Source organism: Solanum lycopersicum, chromosome 8, assembly GCF_036512215.1.
Source record: "Solanum lycopersicum chromosome 8, SLM_r2.1".
NCBI classification, from domain to species: domain Eukaryota; kingdom Viridiplantae; phylum Streptophyta; class Magnoliopsida; order Solanales; family Solanaceae; genus Solanum; species Solanum lycopersicum.
The window spans coordinates 27123293-27139816 of NC_090807.1; the positions used below are offsets into that span (position 1 = coordinate 27123293).

At 43.5% G+C, this 16524-nt stretch overlaps 1 protein-coding gene across 1 annotated transcript; it reads right to left on the reverse strand.

Moving 5' to 3' along the window:
* Positions 1–495: 495 nt before the first annotated feature.
* Positions 496–1656, reverse strand: LOC109120875 (uncharacterized mitochondrial protein AtMg00810-like). The gene has a single exon (XM_019215125.1). It carries the CDS (start codon positions 1654–1656, stop codon positions 496–498), a length of 1161 nt encoding a protein of 386 aa, XP_019070670.1.
* Between the last annotated feature and the right edge of the window lie 14868 nt (positions 1657–16524).

Below are 16524 nucleotides of genomic sequence, written 5' to 3' on the forward strand. Positions count from 1 at the left end.
GTACAATCACGGAGTGTGCCAATTGAGACAAAAGGTGCACAAAATTACCAAAATAAAAAGTTCAGGGGTAACAAGACCATAGTTTAGTTAAGGTGAGTCTCTGAAATTTCAGTCAAAGTCTAAGGGGGTACTTGTGCATTTTCCTAATAATTTTTTGTGAAGAAACACGTTGCGCCGATGATGTATATTAGTTAATCTCTTCAATGTCTAGTGAATTGATAGTGACCATCAAATTCATGAACAATCTTGATATTATACAACATAATGACAAATAATTTCTCACTACACTCAAAACATAGAGTTTATATTTTCGAATACGAGGTAAATGTTATGTCATAAATTACAAGATAAAATATAGTGTTATGAGGCCGTATGATTGTTGATATAATAATGAGACTTACTGATTAAGGGTTGTACATCCGATATATATAGAGAAAACATGAATAAATAATTACACATGAGTCACATAATTATTGCTAATTATAGTTACTCCTATTATCCCCCCTCAAACTGATCCACGGATACGAGGGGAAGCTTGGTAGCGAGGTAATGAAATTCAGACGGTGGAAGAGGTTTGGTAAGTATGTCTTCAAGTTGTTCGGAAGAAGGAACATGATGTGCGCTCATAGTACCAACCATGACATGTTCACGAACAAAGTGGCAGTCAGACCCAACATGCTTCATACGATCGTGAATGATTGGATTTTTTGTAACGCAAATAGTGGACTCGTTGTCACAGTAAATCTTTGGCCGAAAGGGAGGAAGACCAAGTGCATCCGTAATGTGATGAAGCCACATAGCTTCGGAAACTCCAGCCGCCATAGCTTGGTATTCGGCTTCGGTGGAAGAGCGAGATACCCTTGTTTGCTTTTTGGTGCACCAAGAGATTAAATTTGGTCCAAGAAACAGTAGGTATCCGGTGGTGGAGCGACGATCATCCTTGTCGTTCGCCCAATCAGAGTCGGAGTAGACGGGGTGCTCCAGATTCCCTTTTTGGAAAAGAAGTCCACGACGTGAGCTACCCTTTAGATAACAAAGAATCCATTTTAATGCCTGAAAATTTTGTTCAGTCGGAGCGTGCATGGATTGAGAGACACGGTTGACAGCATATTGAATGTCTGGACGAGTAACATCTAGATAGTGGAGGCCACCCACGATGCTTCGATAGAAGGTCGGATTGTCGAATAGACGGCTGTCGGAGGTGGATGGTGGACGGACAACCATTGGAGTGGATGCAGTTTTAGATTCAGCCATTCCTGCCCGAGTGAGAAGCTCCTCAGTGTATTTTGACTGATGAAGTAGGAGACTGGAGGAGGTACGAAGTACTTCAATGCCAAGGAAGTAATGTAGAGGGCCAAGATCTTTCAGCTGAAAATTTTGGTGCATGGATTTAGTGATGGTGGAGATAAGAGCAGATGAGCTTCCGGTAATCACAATATCATCAACATAGAGAAGAATTATGACTAGGCCATGAGGATGTCGGAGAGTGAATAAACTTGTGTCATGAGTGCACGTTTGAAAGCCAATATCCTGCAGAAAAGAGGAGAAACGATTATACCAAGCACGGGGGGCCTGCTTGAGGCCATAGAGGGACTTTTTGAGCTTGCATACAAGATGTGGATGGCGGGAATCAACGTAGCCAGGCGGTTGATCCATATAAATGTCCTCGTCGAGAGTGCCATGGAGAAAAGCATTGCTCACATCTTAGCTGGTGTAAGGGCCAGTCATTATGAAGAGTGAGAGACAAGACTAGAAGGATAGTCTGCTGCTTGATGACTGGGCTGAAAGTTTCCTTATAGTCAATGCCATACTCTTAATGATAACCCTTCACAACTAGTCGAGCTTTGTAACGAGAGATGGATCCATCGACATTACGTTTGATGTGGTACACCGACTTGCAACCAATTGGTTTTCGATGTCTGGGTGCTGGCACCAATTCCCAAGTATGCTGATTAATAAGAGACCTGTATTCATCATCCATAGCCTGACACCAAAGGGGGTTGGTAGATGCTTGTTTGTAGGTAGTAGGTTCAGACGGAGAGGGAGCAGGTACAGTGGTGGTGTAGACTTTGGGCTTGAAAATTCCGGATTTGGAACGGGTTTGCATGTGATGTAAAGGGGGTGGGGGTGGTGTTGTTTCGGCTGGTGGAGGTTGTTAGTGAGGAGGGTTGAAAATTGGTGGGATGGGTGGATTGTGGGTGCTGGGTGATCCAGATGGGATGAGAGTGTTGGGATTGGGTGGTGTGTGTATGATGGATGGGTTAATGGGTGCCGGTATAAGGCCATGTGAGCTCGGTGGAAAGATTGGAATAATACCGAGTGGGTTGGACGTTGCAGTGACGGAGCTTAACCGGGGATAGGGAAAGTCCTCCTCGATAAAACGAACATGACGAGAGACATATGTTTTTTGAGAGATGGGTTCAAAACAATTTGTATCCTTTTATGGTGGGATGGTAGCCTAGAAAGACGCATGGTGTAGACTGGGGTTGAAGTTTGTGTTGAGTGTGAGGCGTAGCCAAGGATAGGCAAGACAACCAAATGGGTGAAGGTGAGTGTAATCCGGACGGTGTGTGTACAGACATTCATAAGGAGATGTGTTAGAGAGGGAGGGTGTGGGCATGCAGTTGATGAGATAGTTGGCAGTGGCCAACGCCTCGACCCAGAAAGGTGCAGGGAGATGAGACTCATGAAGGAGAGTGACGACGGTTTCAATGAGGTGAAGGTGTTTGCGTTCGGCAACACCATTTTCTTAGGAGTATAGGGGCAAGATGTATGATGAACAATACCAAGAGATTGGAGAAAAGAGCCAAAGGCATTGTTTAAAAATTCTTTTCCATTGTCACTGCGAAAGATTTTGATGTTGGAGTTGAATTGGGTTTTGACCATGCGTTCAAAATTTACAAAAACCGAATATGCTTCATATTTGCGTTTTAAGGGATAAAGCCATGTAAGTTTACTATAATCATCAACAAAACAGATATAGTAACGAAAACCATTAAAAGAGGAAATGGAGGTTGGACCCCAAACATCAGAGTGTATTAATTCAAATGGCGCGGTGGCCTTAGTATTAGATAAGATAAATGGTAAACGACTCGATTTGTCTACATAACATGACTCACAATAATCCTTAGTGGAAAATGAAAAACCTAAGACAGACAGAATGGACTTAGTGACTTCGGCACATGGATGACCAAGTCGGCGGTGCCAAGTTGAGGAACGAATGGCTTGATTAGCAATTGATGAAGATGAGATTGATGCAGATAGCTTGGAAGGAAGAGTGTATAGACCTTGCTCACAGCGGCCCTTGTACCAGATCTGTTTGGTTAAATTGTCCACTATCTGAAAATTATGGGCATTGAAAAGAAGAGTGCAGTTATTTTCTTTGGTAAACAGATAGACAGACAGAAGATTGGATGTTAGGGATGGGACGTGATGTAGCGTCGATAATGAGAAAGTACCTGTGGGGGTGTAAACATAGCCAGAACCTGTATTGGATATGGGTAAAGATTGGCCATTACCTACAATGATTGTGTCGGCGCCGGAATATGAAGTCGGATTATGGAGTTGAGAGTAATCAGGCGTCACGTGAGAATTTGCACCAGTATCCAGATACCAATCACTTGAAGAGTTGCCTGTAGATTCATGCATCGCACGAGTGCCGCCGTTTGGAGCAGGAGCAAATTGCTCATCATAGCGGTACCAGCATACGCGAGCCGCGTGGCCTCGCTTTTCACAGATTTGGCACACGGGCAGGTCGCAATTTGAGGATAGATTGTCGCCGCCACCACGTCGGTTGTCCTGGTCGGGTCTGCTGCTGTGGACGACGGACTGCTGGCGTCCTCTGCCGCCACCACGCTGTCCACCCGCGTAAAGGGCAGTGTGGGTTGGCTGAGTTGTCGAGTCAGCAAGGGCCAATTTGGATTCCATGGCAAGGTTTAATTCTTCTGCATTCAACCAGCCCGAATTTGATTTAGTGTGAGTGGACCATCGTGATATCGGATATGCTGTTTTAAAGAGGAAAATTTAGCAGGCATACCCCGAACAACAGCATTGATGACATCTCGTTCGGGAACAACTTCATTGAGGGCATCAAGATCAGAGATGATCGAGGCTGCTTTGTCCAGATATTGGACCATGGTGCGAGTGCCCTTGCGAAGGGTGTGAAGACGATCACGCAACTAAAAAATATGGGTTGTAGATAAGGAACTAAAGTGGGTAGCAAGAGCATTCCAAAGAGCCCCAGAAGTAGTAAAACCGCGAGCGTACTTCTGAATTTGCGGGCTAATCACAGCGAGAAGGGAGGTATGAATTTGAGCATCGATAAGAGACCACGACATATGGGCGGGATTTGGTTCTGTCGAGTTTGTACCATCTTTGTCCGTGACAGTTACATTGACTGGCGGTACTATTCCAGTGCCGTCGACCCAACCAAGAAGAAGATTTGCGGAGAGCGTCGTCTTGACGCTATTCGACCAGGCTGGATAATTATGATCGGTTAATTTTTCTGGGATGAGATTGTGAAGATTGCGAAGGAACAATTTCACACCGGAGGTAAGGGTGGCAAGGGGATCGGCTGTCATTGTTGATGAAGAGAGGCAGCCGAATTTTTTTTTTGTTTTTGATCGGCAGCAAACGAAGAAGAAGAAGAAGAAGGTTAGGGTTTTTTTTTGTTTTTAGGTTTTGGAAGAGTTTAACCTTAGCTTTGATACCATGATATAATAATGAGTCTTATTGATTAAGGGTTGTACATCCGATATATATAGAGAAAACATGAATAAATAATTACACATGAGTCACATAATTATTGCTAATTATAGTTACTCCTATTAGTTTTATTAAAAGAACATATTAGTTCATACACATTTTGATCGTCATTAGCACCCCTACGTAGGGTATTGAAGCTTTAAATTACTTCCTACTTGTTCATTATTTAAAGTAATTTAGAAATAAAAAACAAGAATATGACTCTTTAAAAATAATATTTTTCTTAGAATATATATAATTAAAATAATATTGATATTGTTCTAAAGAAAGCTCAGAATATAAGAAGAAAAAGACAAGAAGTATAAGATAGAGGAGATAATTTTCTTATTCAAGTATCTCATACAATGGTGAATGATATCTCTATTTATAGTATTGAGATATCATAGTCAAAGGTCACCTTGAAATTTTACATAGTTATCATCAAGGTTCATATCACCTTGATATCTTATCACATTGGAAACACTAATACATGAATCCAATTAATTGTTGGATAACTCTAATGGATCATCCACATATACAATGAATTTACAACACTCCCCCTTGGATATCCATAGATTATGTGCCTCGTTAAAACCTTACTAGGAAAAACCTAGTGGGAAAAAGCCTAGTGAAGGAAAAAGAGTACACATATATCATAATACGCTTTGAATGTTGCCTAGTTAAAAACCTTACCAGGAAAACCCAACTTGGGACAAAATCATAGTTAAGGAAAGGAGTACAACACGTATTTCGCTCCCCCTGATGAAAACTTTACTTGATATCTCAGAGACGGCGCAATCCAATCTTGTATCTCAACTTCTCAAACGTTGATGTTGGCAATGTCTTAGTGAATAAATAAGCAAGATTATCACTTGAACGAATTTGTTGAACTTCTATCTCACCATTTTGTTGAATATCATGCGTAAAAAAGAACTTTGTTAAGATATGCTTTGTCCGGTCTCCTTTGATGTATCCTCCTTTCAATTGAGCTATACATGCACCATTATCTTCGTACATTGTGGTTGGTATATTCTTTTTCAAATAAAAACCACACATTTCCTAAATATGATGGGTCATTGATCTCAATCAGACGCACTCTCGACTTGCTTTAAGGATGGCTATTATTTCTGCATGATTTGAAGAAGTGGCTACTAACGTTTGCTTCATTGATCGCCAAGATATTACCGTGTCTCCACATGTAAACAAATAGCCTATTTGTGATCGAGCTTTATGCGATCTGATAAATACCCTGCATCTGCGTAACCAATCAGTTCTGATTTGGATTCATTGTAATAGAATAAACCCATGTCCATGGTCCCTCGAAGATATCAAAGTATATGTTTAACACCATTCCAATGTCTTTTTGTTAGGGAGGAACTAAATCTTGCCAGTAGACTTACTGCAAAACAGATATCTGGTCGAGTATTGTTAGCAAGGTACATTATTGCCCCAATCGCACTAAGATAAGGAGTTTCATCACCAAGAAGCTCTTCATCATTCTCTTGAGGTCGAAATGGATCTGTATTGATGTCAAGCGATCTTACCACCATTGAAGTACTCAATGGATGTGAGTTATCCATGTAAAAATGTTTTAGTATCTTTTCTGTGTACGTTGATTGATGAACAAGTATTCTATTTGACAAATTCTCAATCTGTAGGCCAAGACAAAATTTTATCTTGCCGAGATCTTTCATTTCAAATTCTTTTTTCAGACACCCAACAACTTCCAAAAGTTCTTTACGAGTGTCAATGATGTTCAAATCATCAACATACACATCTATTATTACAAATTCAGACCCCGACTGTTTAATGAAAATGCAGGGACAAATCGGGTCATTTTTTTACCCTTTCTTTAACAAATATTTACTCAGACGATTGTACCACATCCTTCCTGATTGTTTCAATCCATACAGAGATTTTTGAAGCTTAATTGAACAAGTTTCTCTTGAATCTTTGTATGCTTCAGGCACTTTGAATGATTCAGGAATTTTCATGAAAATGTTGTGGTCCAATGAGCTATATAGATAGGCTGTGACAACGTCCATTAGACACATTTCAAGTTTTTCATGAACTGCCAGATTTATGAGATATCTGAAGGTGATTGCATCTACCACTGGAGAATATGTCTTCATATAATCAATGTCAGGTCTTTGAGAAAAACCTTGAGCAATGAGTCGGGCCTTATATCTCATGACTTCACCTTTATCATTTTTTTTTCATACAAAAACTCATTTGTATCCCACTGCCTTGATACCTTCAGGTGTTCTGATTATCGGTCCAAAAACTTCACGTTTTTCTAGTGAAGTTAATTCAACTTGAATTACATCCTTCCATTTTGGCCAATCATTTCTCTATCTACATTCGTGAACAGATTTTGACTCAAAATCTTCATATTATTGCATTATTTCAATAGCAACATTATAGGCAAATATGTTGTCAATCACAACATTATTTCGGTTCCACAACTTTCTCGTCGAGACATAATTCATTGAAATTTCATTATTTTCATAAGTTCGAACCTCCTCCTCATTATGTGTTATGACTTGGGTCTCATCTTGAGAAATTTCTTTCAACCCATGATCATCTTGATCATTTATTCCTTTTCTCTTTCGAGGATTTTTATCCTTGGAACCAATTGGTCTACACGATTCAAATGTGGTCTAGACTCATTTGCCTTAACAATTTGTCCCGTCGGGATATCAACTCGAACTGGAGCATTAATGATATACCATGGTTTCACGGTATAATTAATACTTTTTCCTTAAGTTTAGTGTATCCGAAAGCCCTTTTTGTGCTAATTTTGATATAAGTTTTTCTTTGTTTTGCAGGAAATCTGTCTAAAGCTGAATGCGGAGATTTTGAGCGAAAAATGCAGAAGAGACCACCTACGAAGCTTATGACGGTCCGTAGGTGGCAGCGTAGAGAAGCTGCTGAAGGAAGATGGGGAAGTCTGACCAAGTGTGGGATTACGAAGCTTGTGACGGTCCGTCATGGATATGATGGTCCGTCCTGCAGGTTCGTCGCGAAGATCAGAGAAGTGATCCCAGTACCCAAATTCCAAAAGTTGAAGTATTTTGTAACGAAGACCCTCGACGGACTGTCGTGCCTGTGACGGTCTGTCACACTTGCCGTCGAGGGGAATGAAGAAAGCAGCAGAAGAATTGCACCCAAGTATGGGGCAACGGAGCCCACGACGGTCCGTCATGACCACGACGTTCCGTCGCGTGGTCCGTCGACCCAGCCGCGTTTTGGCAGATTTCCAGTAATTAGAATCCTTGTTTAATTAGGTTTGTATTTTTTTATAAATAGTTCGAAAAACCTCGTTTTTGAGGTTAGACTCTTGGAGATTAAACATCATATTATTAGACTTTGTTTTTCTAAGTTTTTGATTGTTGGAGATTCTTACAAGTAACTCTTGTTGATTAATCAAGCAAATTTTCAGACTTTATTCTTTCTCATTAAAGTAAGTACATGAATTCTTGTTTAATATATTTGAATATTGTGTTTATGGCTATGAGGAACTAAACTCTATAACTAGGGTTGTGGGAACCATAGGCAAATAATGAGATAAACCCTAGCTAAAATAACAATTCTAGAAGAGTGTCTTGCATGTATTAATAATTCTTTCGCTTAGAAATCTTTTTAACGGATGATCAACGTTAGAACTTGCCTTAATGCTACTTGCCGGACCAAGGAGGTAGATAATAGGAAAAGAATTATTAACATAGATTTAGTGTATACTATCTAATAGGCTAGTATTGATTGGTACGAGGTAATAAATGAATCAAATATCGAATATGATGCTTAATATGAGGTAAGGATAAGGGTTAGGAAAGCAACACACGTAGCCGGACCAAGGTGCGGAGTGAGATTTTCTAGATGCCGGACCAAGGATTTAGAAATACATAACTTGTCACTTTGCATGCAAGATACTAGGAAAGAAATGTTATAGCTAGAATTATCAAGTTATGAACCTGTGGGGAACACGTAAACCCTAGTTACTTTGATTACTTGATTAAAACTCAACATTAAAAGCTGTTAAGTGTCTCTGTCAAGTTCGTTAGTTATTTTTATTTTATTAGGAAGTACAAAACCCCCCTTTTATGCTTTTACTTTTTAAGAAAGTCATCAACCGAACAATAGTAATTACAAGTTGGAGTTAAGTCTAGACTATTTTGCTCGTGGGAACGATCCCAACCTCACTAGTTGGGTTATTTACTTGACGCGACCGCTTTACTTCTCATTTGAGAAGTAAGTTTGAGCGTATCAAATTTTGGCGCCTTGCCGGGGAATTTAGCTTTTAGATTAATTTGAACTTCTTACTATAGTTTAGTTGATATTTTCTGGATTTTACTTTGTTTTATTGTTTTTGATTCCTTTTCAGAATTATCCTCCTTGTATGCCAAATACACGGAGAGGAAGAGAACCGTTGTTCCCCTACGATCACGAGCTAGAACGTACACTGCGAAACATGAATCGTAACTTGGGAATCAATGATGAGGATCCAAACCAGAACATCCAAGCTCCGGCTGATGTTCATGGTCAGATGTTACCCGATGCTCCGGGTGAACATCAACAGAGGGGACAGAATCCCGCTCCACGGCCCCAAGTATACTACAGAGGCTATGATAACATAGCAGATTCAGACGGGCCACTGGTTTTGCCTCCTCTACCTACAGGCCACACTTTTGTGGTAACTAGTAGTCTGATGCAAATGCTCACTGCCAGAGGTTTGTTTTCAGGGCTACCTTCTGAGAATCCACATGCCCATATAGCTAAGGTAAGGGCAGTGTGTAAGAGTTGTGTGGGGAGGCCTGATTTGGATCTAGATGTAATAGGTCTCAGAGTGTTTCCTCTCTCACTGACGGGAGAGGCTGCTATGTGGTTTACTGAGCTCCCATACAACTCTATTTTCACCTGGAACCAATTACGGGATGTCTTCTTAGCACGCTACTATCCGGTCTCCAAGAAATTAAACCACAAAGACAGGGTGAATAACTTTGTGGCACTACCAGGAGAGTCAGTTAGTAGTTCTTGGGATAGATTCACCTCATTCTTGAGAAGTGTCCCAAATCACCGTATTGATGATGAGTCACTAAAGGAATACTTCTATAGGGGACAGGATGATAACAATAAAACGGTGTTGGACACTATAGCAGGTGGATCTTATGGAGAATGCCCTTATGATGAGATTGCTAAGAAATTAGAGAAAATCTCCCGTAACAACAAAGCTTGGAGTACTAGGAAGTCCGATACAGGGAGAAACACCTTCGCAGTGCAGTCCACTCACAACCCAGCCACAGATGACATTCGTGAGGAAATGGCTCAGATGAGAACTGAGCTTGAGTTGGTACTAAAACATGTCACTGGGGGTGCAGAGAAGATAAATGCAGTCAATTACTTGGCTAAACCACCACCCCCTAACGGTGAATGTTACTATGAGGAGGATTCCTATGCAGTCAATGAACAAATGGCGGGTTTCCGACCAAGCGCCCAAGGCTCAAATCAGGATAATTGGCGCCAAGGTCAAGGGAACCAAGGTCGGAACTATGGTAACTACAATCGTGAGGGTCATTATGTCCGAGATAACTAAAACCGCGACAACAACTTCAACAGGAGTAACTATGGTAATAGAAACGACAGGAGTGGACCCTATGTTCCTCCTCAAAATCGTGAAGTTACTCCTAGGGATGGTGGAGATAGTATGGCGCGAGTTGAGGATATGTTGCACAAAATGATGAGGAGGTTCGATGCTAGTGATGAGCACATTAAAGAATTAAGAGGTGAGTTAGCTAGTATTGGGCAAAAAGTGGACACACACGCAATTTCGATTAAACAGATCGAATTGCAAGTGGCCCAATTATCTGCGACAGTGAACACACGGCAACCGGGCACTCTTCCTAGCAACACTGTCCAAAATCCAAAGAATGATGCACACTGTATGGCAATTACTACTCGGGGTGGTAGGCAAACCATTGACCCACCCATGCCATCTGCTGAGAAAAATGTAAGAAAGGATAATGATAGGGTGGTAAAGGGTAGTGGTGAAACAGATGAAAGTAATGGAACAGATGCAGAAGTACCTATCAAGGTAATCCCCATGCCTAGGCCACCACGACCCTTCCCTCAGAGATTAGTGAAAAAGACTGAGGATGGTAAATACCGGCGCTTCATAACAATGTTGAAGCAGCTCTCTATCAATGTCCCTTTGGTAGAAGCTCTAGAACAAATGCCCGGTTATGCCAAATTTATGAAAGATCTGGTCACCAAGAAAAGATCGGTCACGTTTGAGGATGATGATAGATTGCAACATTGTAGTGCTATCGCTACAAGATCCCTAGTACAAAAGAAAGAAAATCCGGGTGCGTTCACTATTCCTTGCACAGTTGGGTCATTACATTTTGCGAAAGCATTATGTGATCTGGGGGCAAGCATAAATCTAATGCCCCTCTCAATTTACAAGAAGTTTGGTTTGGGGGATCCAAAACCCACTGCGATGCAGCTACTGATGGCCGATCGGACTGTGAAAAAGCCCATAGGGATACTCCATGATGTGCTAGTAAAAGTGGAGTCATTCATCTTTCCAGCAGATTTTGTGATTCTTAATTGCGAAGTCGATTTCGAGGTGCCCATTATTCTTGGGAGGCCATTTCTTGCTACAGGTAGAGCCTTAGTTGACATGGAGAAGGGACAGATGACATTTCGGTTGAATAATGAAGAAGCAACCTTCAACATTTGTAGGACCATGAGGCAGAGTGGTGAGCTCCAATCGGTATCTGCCATATCCCACAAAGAAAAGATGAAGAAGGGGGACTGAACAAAAATTTGCAAAACAAGAGTTCGTGGTTGGGGATTTGGTACTTGTAGACAGTTCTGGGGTGCCTTGTCTTCCAGGTAGGCTCAAGTCCAAATGGACTGGCCCTTACTTGATTACCCAAATATTCCCTCATGGGGCAGTTGAGTTAAAAGCCAAGGAGGGAGTGCGGTTTAAGAAGAATAGAGATAGAATAAAACTCTATTTTGGGCATAAAGCATCGGGGAATAAAGTGATAGAGGCATGCCATCTTGATGAAGTCTGAGTAATCAAGTGGCCCCAGTCGTGCCGCGACGTTAAATCTGGCGCTTGTTGGGAGGCAACCCAATATTTGTCGTCTTTTTAATAATGGTAGCATTTTTCTCTAAATGGGTTTTAAATTTGCAGGCACATCACCAGGAAATTCTGCAGAAAACTACTCCGCAGTAGCCACTGACGGATACAACGATGAACCGTCGCCTGTGAAACGGACCGTCGTATGCACCGTCACACCAGGTACATATTTCTGTCATTTTTGAAATTAGGGCACACACGACGGACACCACTACGGGGCGTCGCATGTACGACGGACCGTCGTCGGGGTACCGTCGCGCGATTAATGAAATTAACCCGACCCGACCCAGCTGGACCCCTTTTCAAAATTTGACCGTTTATACTCCCCATCCCTCCATATTCCACCCCATTACTTCCACTTCCTCTCATCTCCCCTCTCTTTTCCACTTCCACACTTCCCTCACTGATCATTACTTCCACAATCTCCCCAACCTTATTACTATCAGTTACTTGTCGGTGCTGCTGTTTTTGGTATCTACCTTGCCACTTGAATCATTCCCCACTTGTGTTTTCTCCATTTTCAAGGTATGTGTCTCTAAATTTGTACTCATTTCTCTTGTATTTTTGTTTATTAGTTATTATTTCGTTCCTAGTCATCTCTTGTTACCTTGATATGATTATGTCTAGACCTAGGCTCTAAATGTTTGAATTTGCCATAATAATAACCCCAGACATAGGTGATTTCACATTAATAGTTTTCTAGGTAGTTGGGATAGACACATAGAGGTCCACAACACTACACGACTATATGTGTTCATTGGGGTTGCTTAGGGTACCTACAGTTCTGTCTCTGATATTCAGAACAAGACCCCGATGACGGTCCGTCGTATTCACGACGGACCGTCGTAGGGCCCGTCGCATAAGCCCTAGCACCCTCCCCAACGACGCCTTACGACGGACCGTCATACCCACGACGGTCTGTCCTGCTTAACCGTCATGATGGTCAGCGACCCCTCCTTCAGGGTTCCCTATATATACATATACCAAGTATAACACGACGGACCTCATGACGGTCCGTCATAGTCACGACGAGCCGTCATAGGTCCCGTCGTGTGGTACAGTTTCAATATTACTAACACATTTTTTTTAAAGTTTCATGTCATATGATCTTGCCTGATTTGATTGCCACTACTCATACTAACATTGCCCCTTTACAGGTACTATCGACTATGGCACCCAAGCAAGACCGCACTTATGCACGCGGGCGATCTAAGTCTGTCGCCCCGTCTGCACGCTTGATCATCAGGTCTGATGATGAGCGGGACCCTGAATACATGCCCCCAGGCACCTCCGCTCCTTCCCGTGCTACACGTGCCTCCAGAGCCACACCCAAGACGGTGGCGTCCGGCGTAGTCACTGCCTCCCAGTCTGATGAGGAGCGCACACTGACCGACACACCCTCTGGGTCGGCCACAAACGAGGAAGGAGCGTCTGGCTCCTTGGGAGCATCCTGGTCCGAGGAAGCTTCAGGATCGACTGAGGTTCCCGCACCCGCCACTGCTGCAGCGTCGGCCTCGTCTGATGAGGCTGACAGTTCAGACTCCACATCCGGCACACCAGCCCCGGTCCCCACCCCAGCCTCTGATCAGCCAAACCGGTGGTGCGTTGAAGGCCAGTTTCAGGTTTACTCCGACGCGAAGTTCTTGACCGATAAAGGAGTAATGACTCGAACACTCACCCTGGAGCGGCGGGTACTTACAGGGAGTCTCCCCTCGATGCCGGAGATCCACAACATATTCACCAGGCATCGCCTAGAGTGGACAGCCCGTCCCTTGGGACGATACAGTGAGGAGATGGTCCGAGAGTTCTACGCGTCCTACGTAGCGACTCTCCGATCACAGATCGACAGGCGGGCTGCTCCCGTGAAATAGGCCCCATTGGAGCAGGTTCTAGTCCGGGGCGTGCAGGTTGACATTTCCCTGCCCGCCATCCGCCGGTTCCTATACGGCGAGAGTGCAGATGCTACTCGGACCCCCATCACTGCCGAGTTTGACTACCGCTGGCAGGTAGTGAAGGATGGACAGTTCCTGCGAGAGCCTGCACTGAGGGAGACCACCAAGCGGTGGATGGCCCTACACTTATCAGTCGACGGAGAGGGTGCAGATTGGGTCACCGAGCCGAAGGGGGCCATCAAGAAGGCCAACCTCACGTTCGTTGCCAAGTTCTTGTGGCTGCTCGTGCGTCACTGCCTTTCCCCCACAGCTGCTGATAACATAGTCACCTGGGATCGAGCAGTGCTGATGGCGGCGATGATAGCTGGCTTCGAGGTGGACTATGCATGGCTTCTCCAGGCAGTCATGCACGAGAGGGAATTCAAGGTCACCACCACCTACCCCTTTCCGTGCATGATCTTTGCCCTTTGCAGGTCTGCAGGTGTGCCCATATGGCACATAGATCAGTTGAGGACCCCGCCGGGTACCGTTGACGTCGGCCTCATCAGAGACGAGGCCAATGAGTTGGCCCCACGTCGAGGGCCCCGTCCAGAGTTGCCACCACTATCTGATGACCTTGCGGATACGGTGGCCCAGGCTCGCACAGCTACACAGGCATCCACGGACACTACCCCGGTCGAGTCTATCCCGGGTAGCAGCACAGCCCCTCTACCGACACCGGCCCCGCTTGCTCGAGTCCAAAAACTGGAGGCACAAATGGCCACTCTTCTGCATCATATCCAGCCGTGGATGCAGAAGTCTATTGCTGAGTCTGAGGCGCGTATGGAGAGGCAGATGCAGCGGAAGATTGCTGCGGTTAACCAGCGCCTCGATGCCTTTGAATTGAGAGTATTAGCTCGACCAGCCCCTCCGGTAGATGTGTCGACTCTCCAGGCTGCAGTCGCCAGTCTTCGTGCAGACATCGACACGATCCTAGCGACAAGAGTGTCAGAGTCTGTCGAGCCTACTAAGGATACTGTATTGGCGGCTCTTTTTTCTACTCCAGACATTCCCCCATCTTCCCCGAGAGAGAGTGCCAAGAGGCGGAGGGGTCGATCAGAGGATGAGGCTCGAGCAAGAAAGAAGGAGCGCCGAGAGATTGAGGCCGCGAGGAGAGCCTCACTTGCTGAGGCGGAGGCACACCAGATCAGAGCATCACAGATAGCAGCTGGGGCGTCTAGCTCCCGCACTGTAGAGAAAACAGGAGGCACTACTGAGGGTGCAGTTGTTGCTGAGGACATCACTGAGGGTGTCCAGATTGCAGAGGATGTGGGTTCTGGGAAACCAGACCCACCAGCTTGTTGATCGACGGCGCTATGCGCCACAGGTTTGCTTCACCTACCCCTCTAATCTTTAGATTTTTTTATGCATTGGGGACAATTGCATGCTTTTTTGTTGGGGATGGGGTAAATGGAAAGTGAGTGTTAGGGTGAAGTCTGAGTAGCCCAACTCACTATCCTCTTTTGGGGTTTTCTTGCCTGTGTTCTTTTTCCCCAAAAGACTGATTACATTTTCTGTTGAACCGGCACGTTATATCTTTTGTACATAGTTTAACTCTGAAGCATGATGGCTGAAATGATATCCCGATAAAACTGGAAAAGGTTGCATGAAAAGGCGTAGTAACTAATAATTGTGTGGATCTAAACATGAAATAGAGTTACACCATTGCACTACCCTAAACCTTCAAGTCGAACTAGGTGTCTGATAATCTGGTATAGTGATGAGATGTCAAGTGAGTGTGAGGAAAGTTGAATAGTCCACTACTGATACTGAGCTAGAACTTGTCTGGTTAGTCCTGCTAAAAGTAAGCTGTAACATACAAATAGGAAAGGATCATAGGCCCTTATTCAATATAGCCCATTTCTAGCCTAAATAAAAGAAACCAAATGACAGTTATCCTTGTTGATCCAAATAATTTGAGCTTAAAATTAGACCTTTCTTTTTCACCCCAACTGATCTTTTCTGGGAACAATATGTTGGCCCTGGTCCCTCCTTGGACATGTGCACCTCAGCTTATGCCAAAAGCATAAGTTGAGGGTGGCTAAAGTATAAACAACCTTCGTTATGGCCCTGACCCGATTTTGGGTATTGTGTACCTTGACTCATGGCAAAGCCATGAGTTGAGGGTGGCTGTTTTGAGGAATGCTCTGGAAAGTGGGGTTGAAAGAACAAAGAGAGAGAAAGAACAAAAGTAAAGTGACTCAAGAACTCGTTGAAAAAAAAAGAAAAAGAGGGAAATATTCAAAAATTACAAACAAGAAAAGAAAAGAGTCACTTACACAAATGAAGAAAGAAGGGAAACAGCAAGGTGAAAGAATAGGAGAAACTGGGCGAGATAAATTGATATAGAGCGGAAGGTTTAGCCGACATGTCAAGGAGGGCAAAAAGTCACTAAAGTATACCTAAATATACCCTACCTGACTCTGAGCCTACGTTACAAGCTAAAAAAGTCCTATCGTGATCCTAAGGGTTGTATAGCGAACTTAAGGCAGTGAAAATAAGGGCAAGCTTATGGCAATAGGTATGAATGAGTGTGACTTTGTTCTGAGAGCGAGTGTTGAAATGTAATCCTTATACTCAAACTGAAATCATTGTGTGAAAAATGAGGATTTTGTTCTAAAGTGAGGACACTAGTTGCAATACCAGAATTATTAGCACCTCGGTGAGAAATTGAAGAGGATAGGTGTTAGTGCATGGTGAGTC

Excerpts from the sequence above, each read along its gene's own strand:
- LOC109120875 (XM_019215125.1), bottom strand. The coding sequence starts at position 1,656 with ATGGATCAACCGCCTGGCTACGTTGATTCCCGCCATCCACATCTTGTA.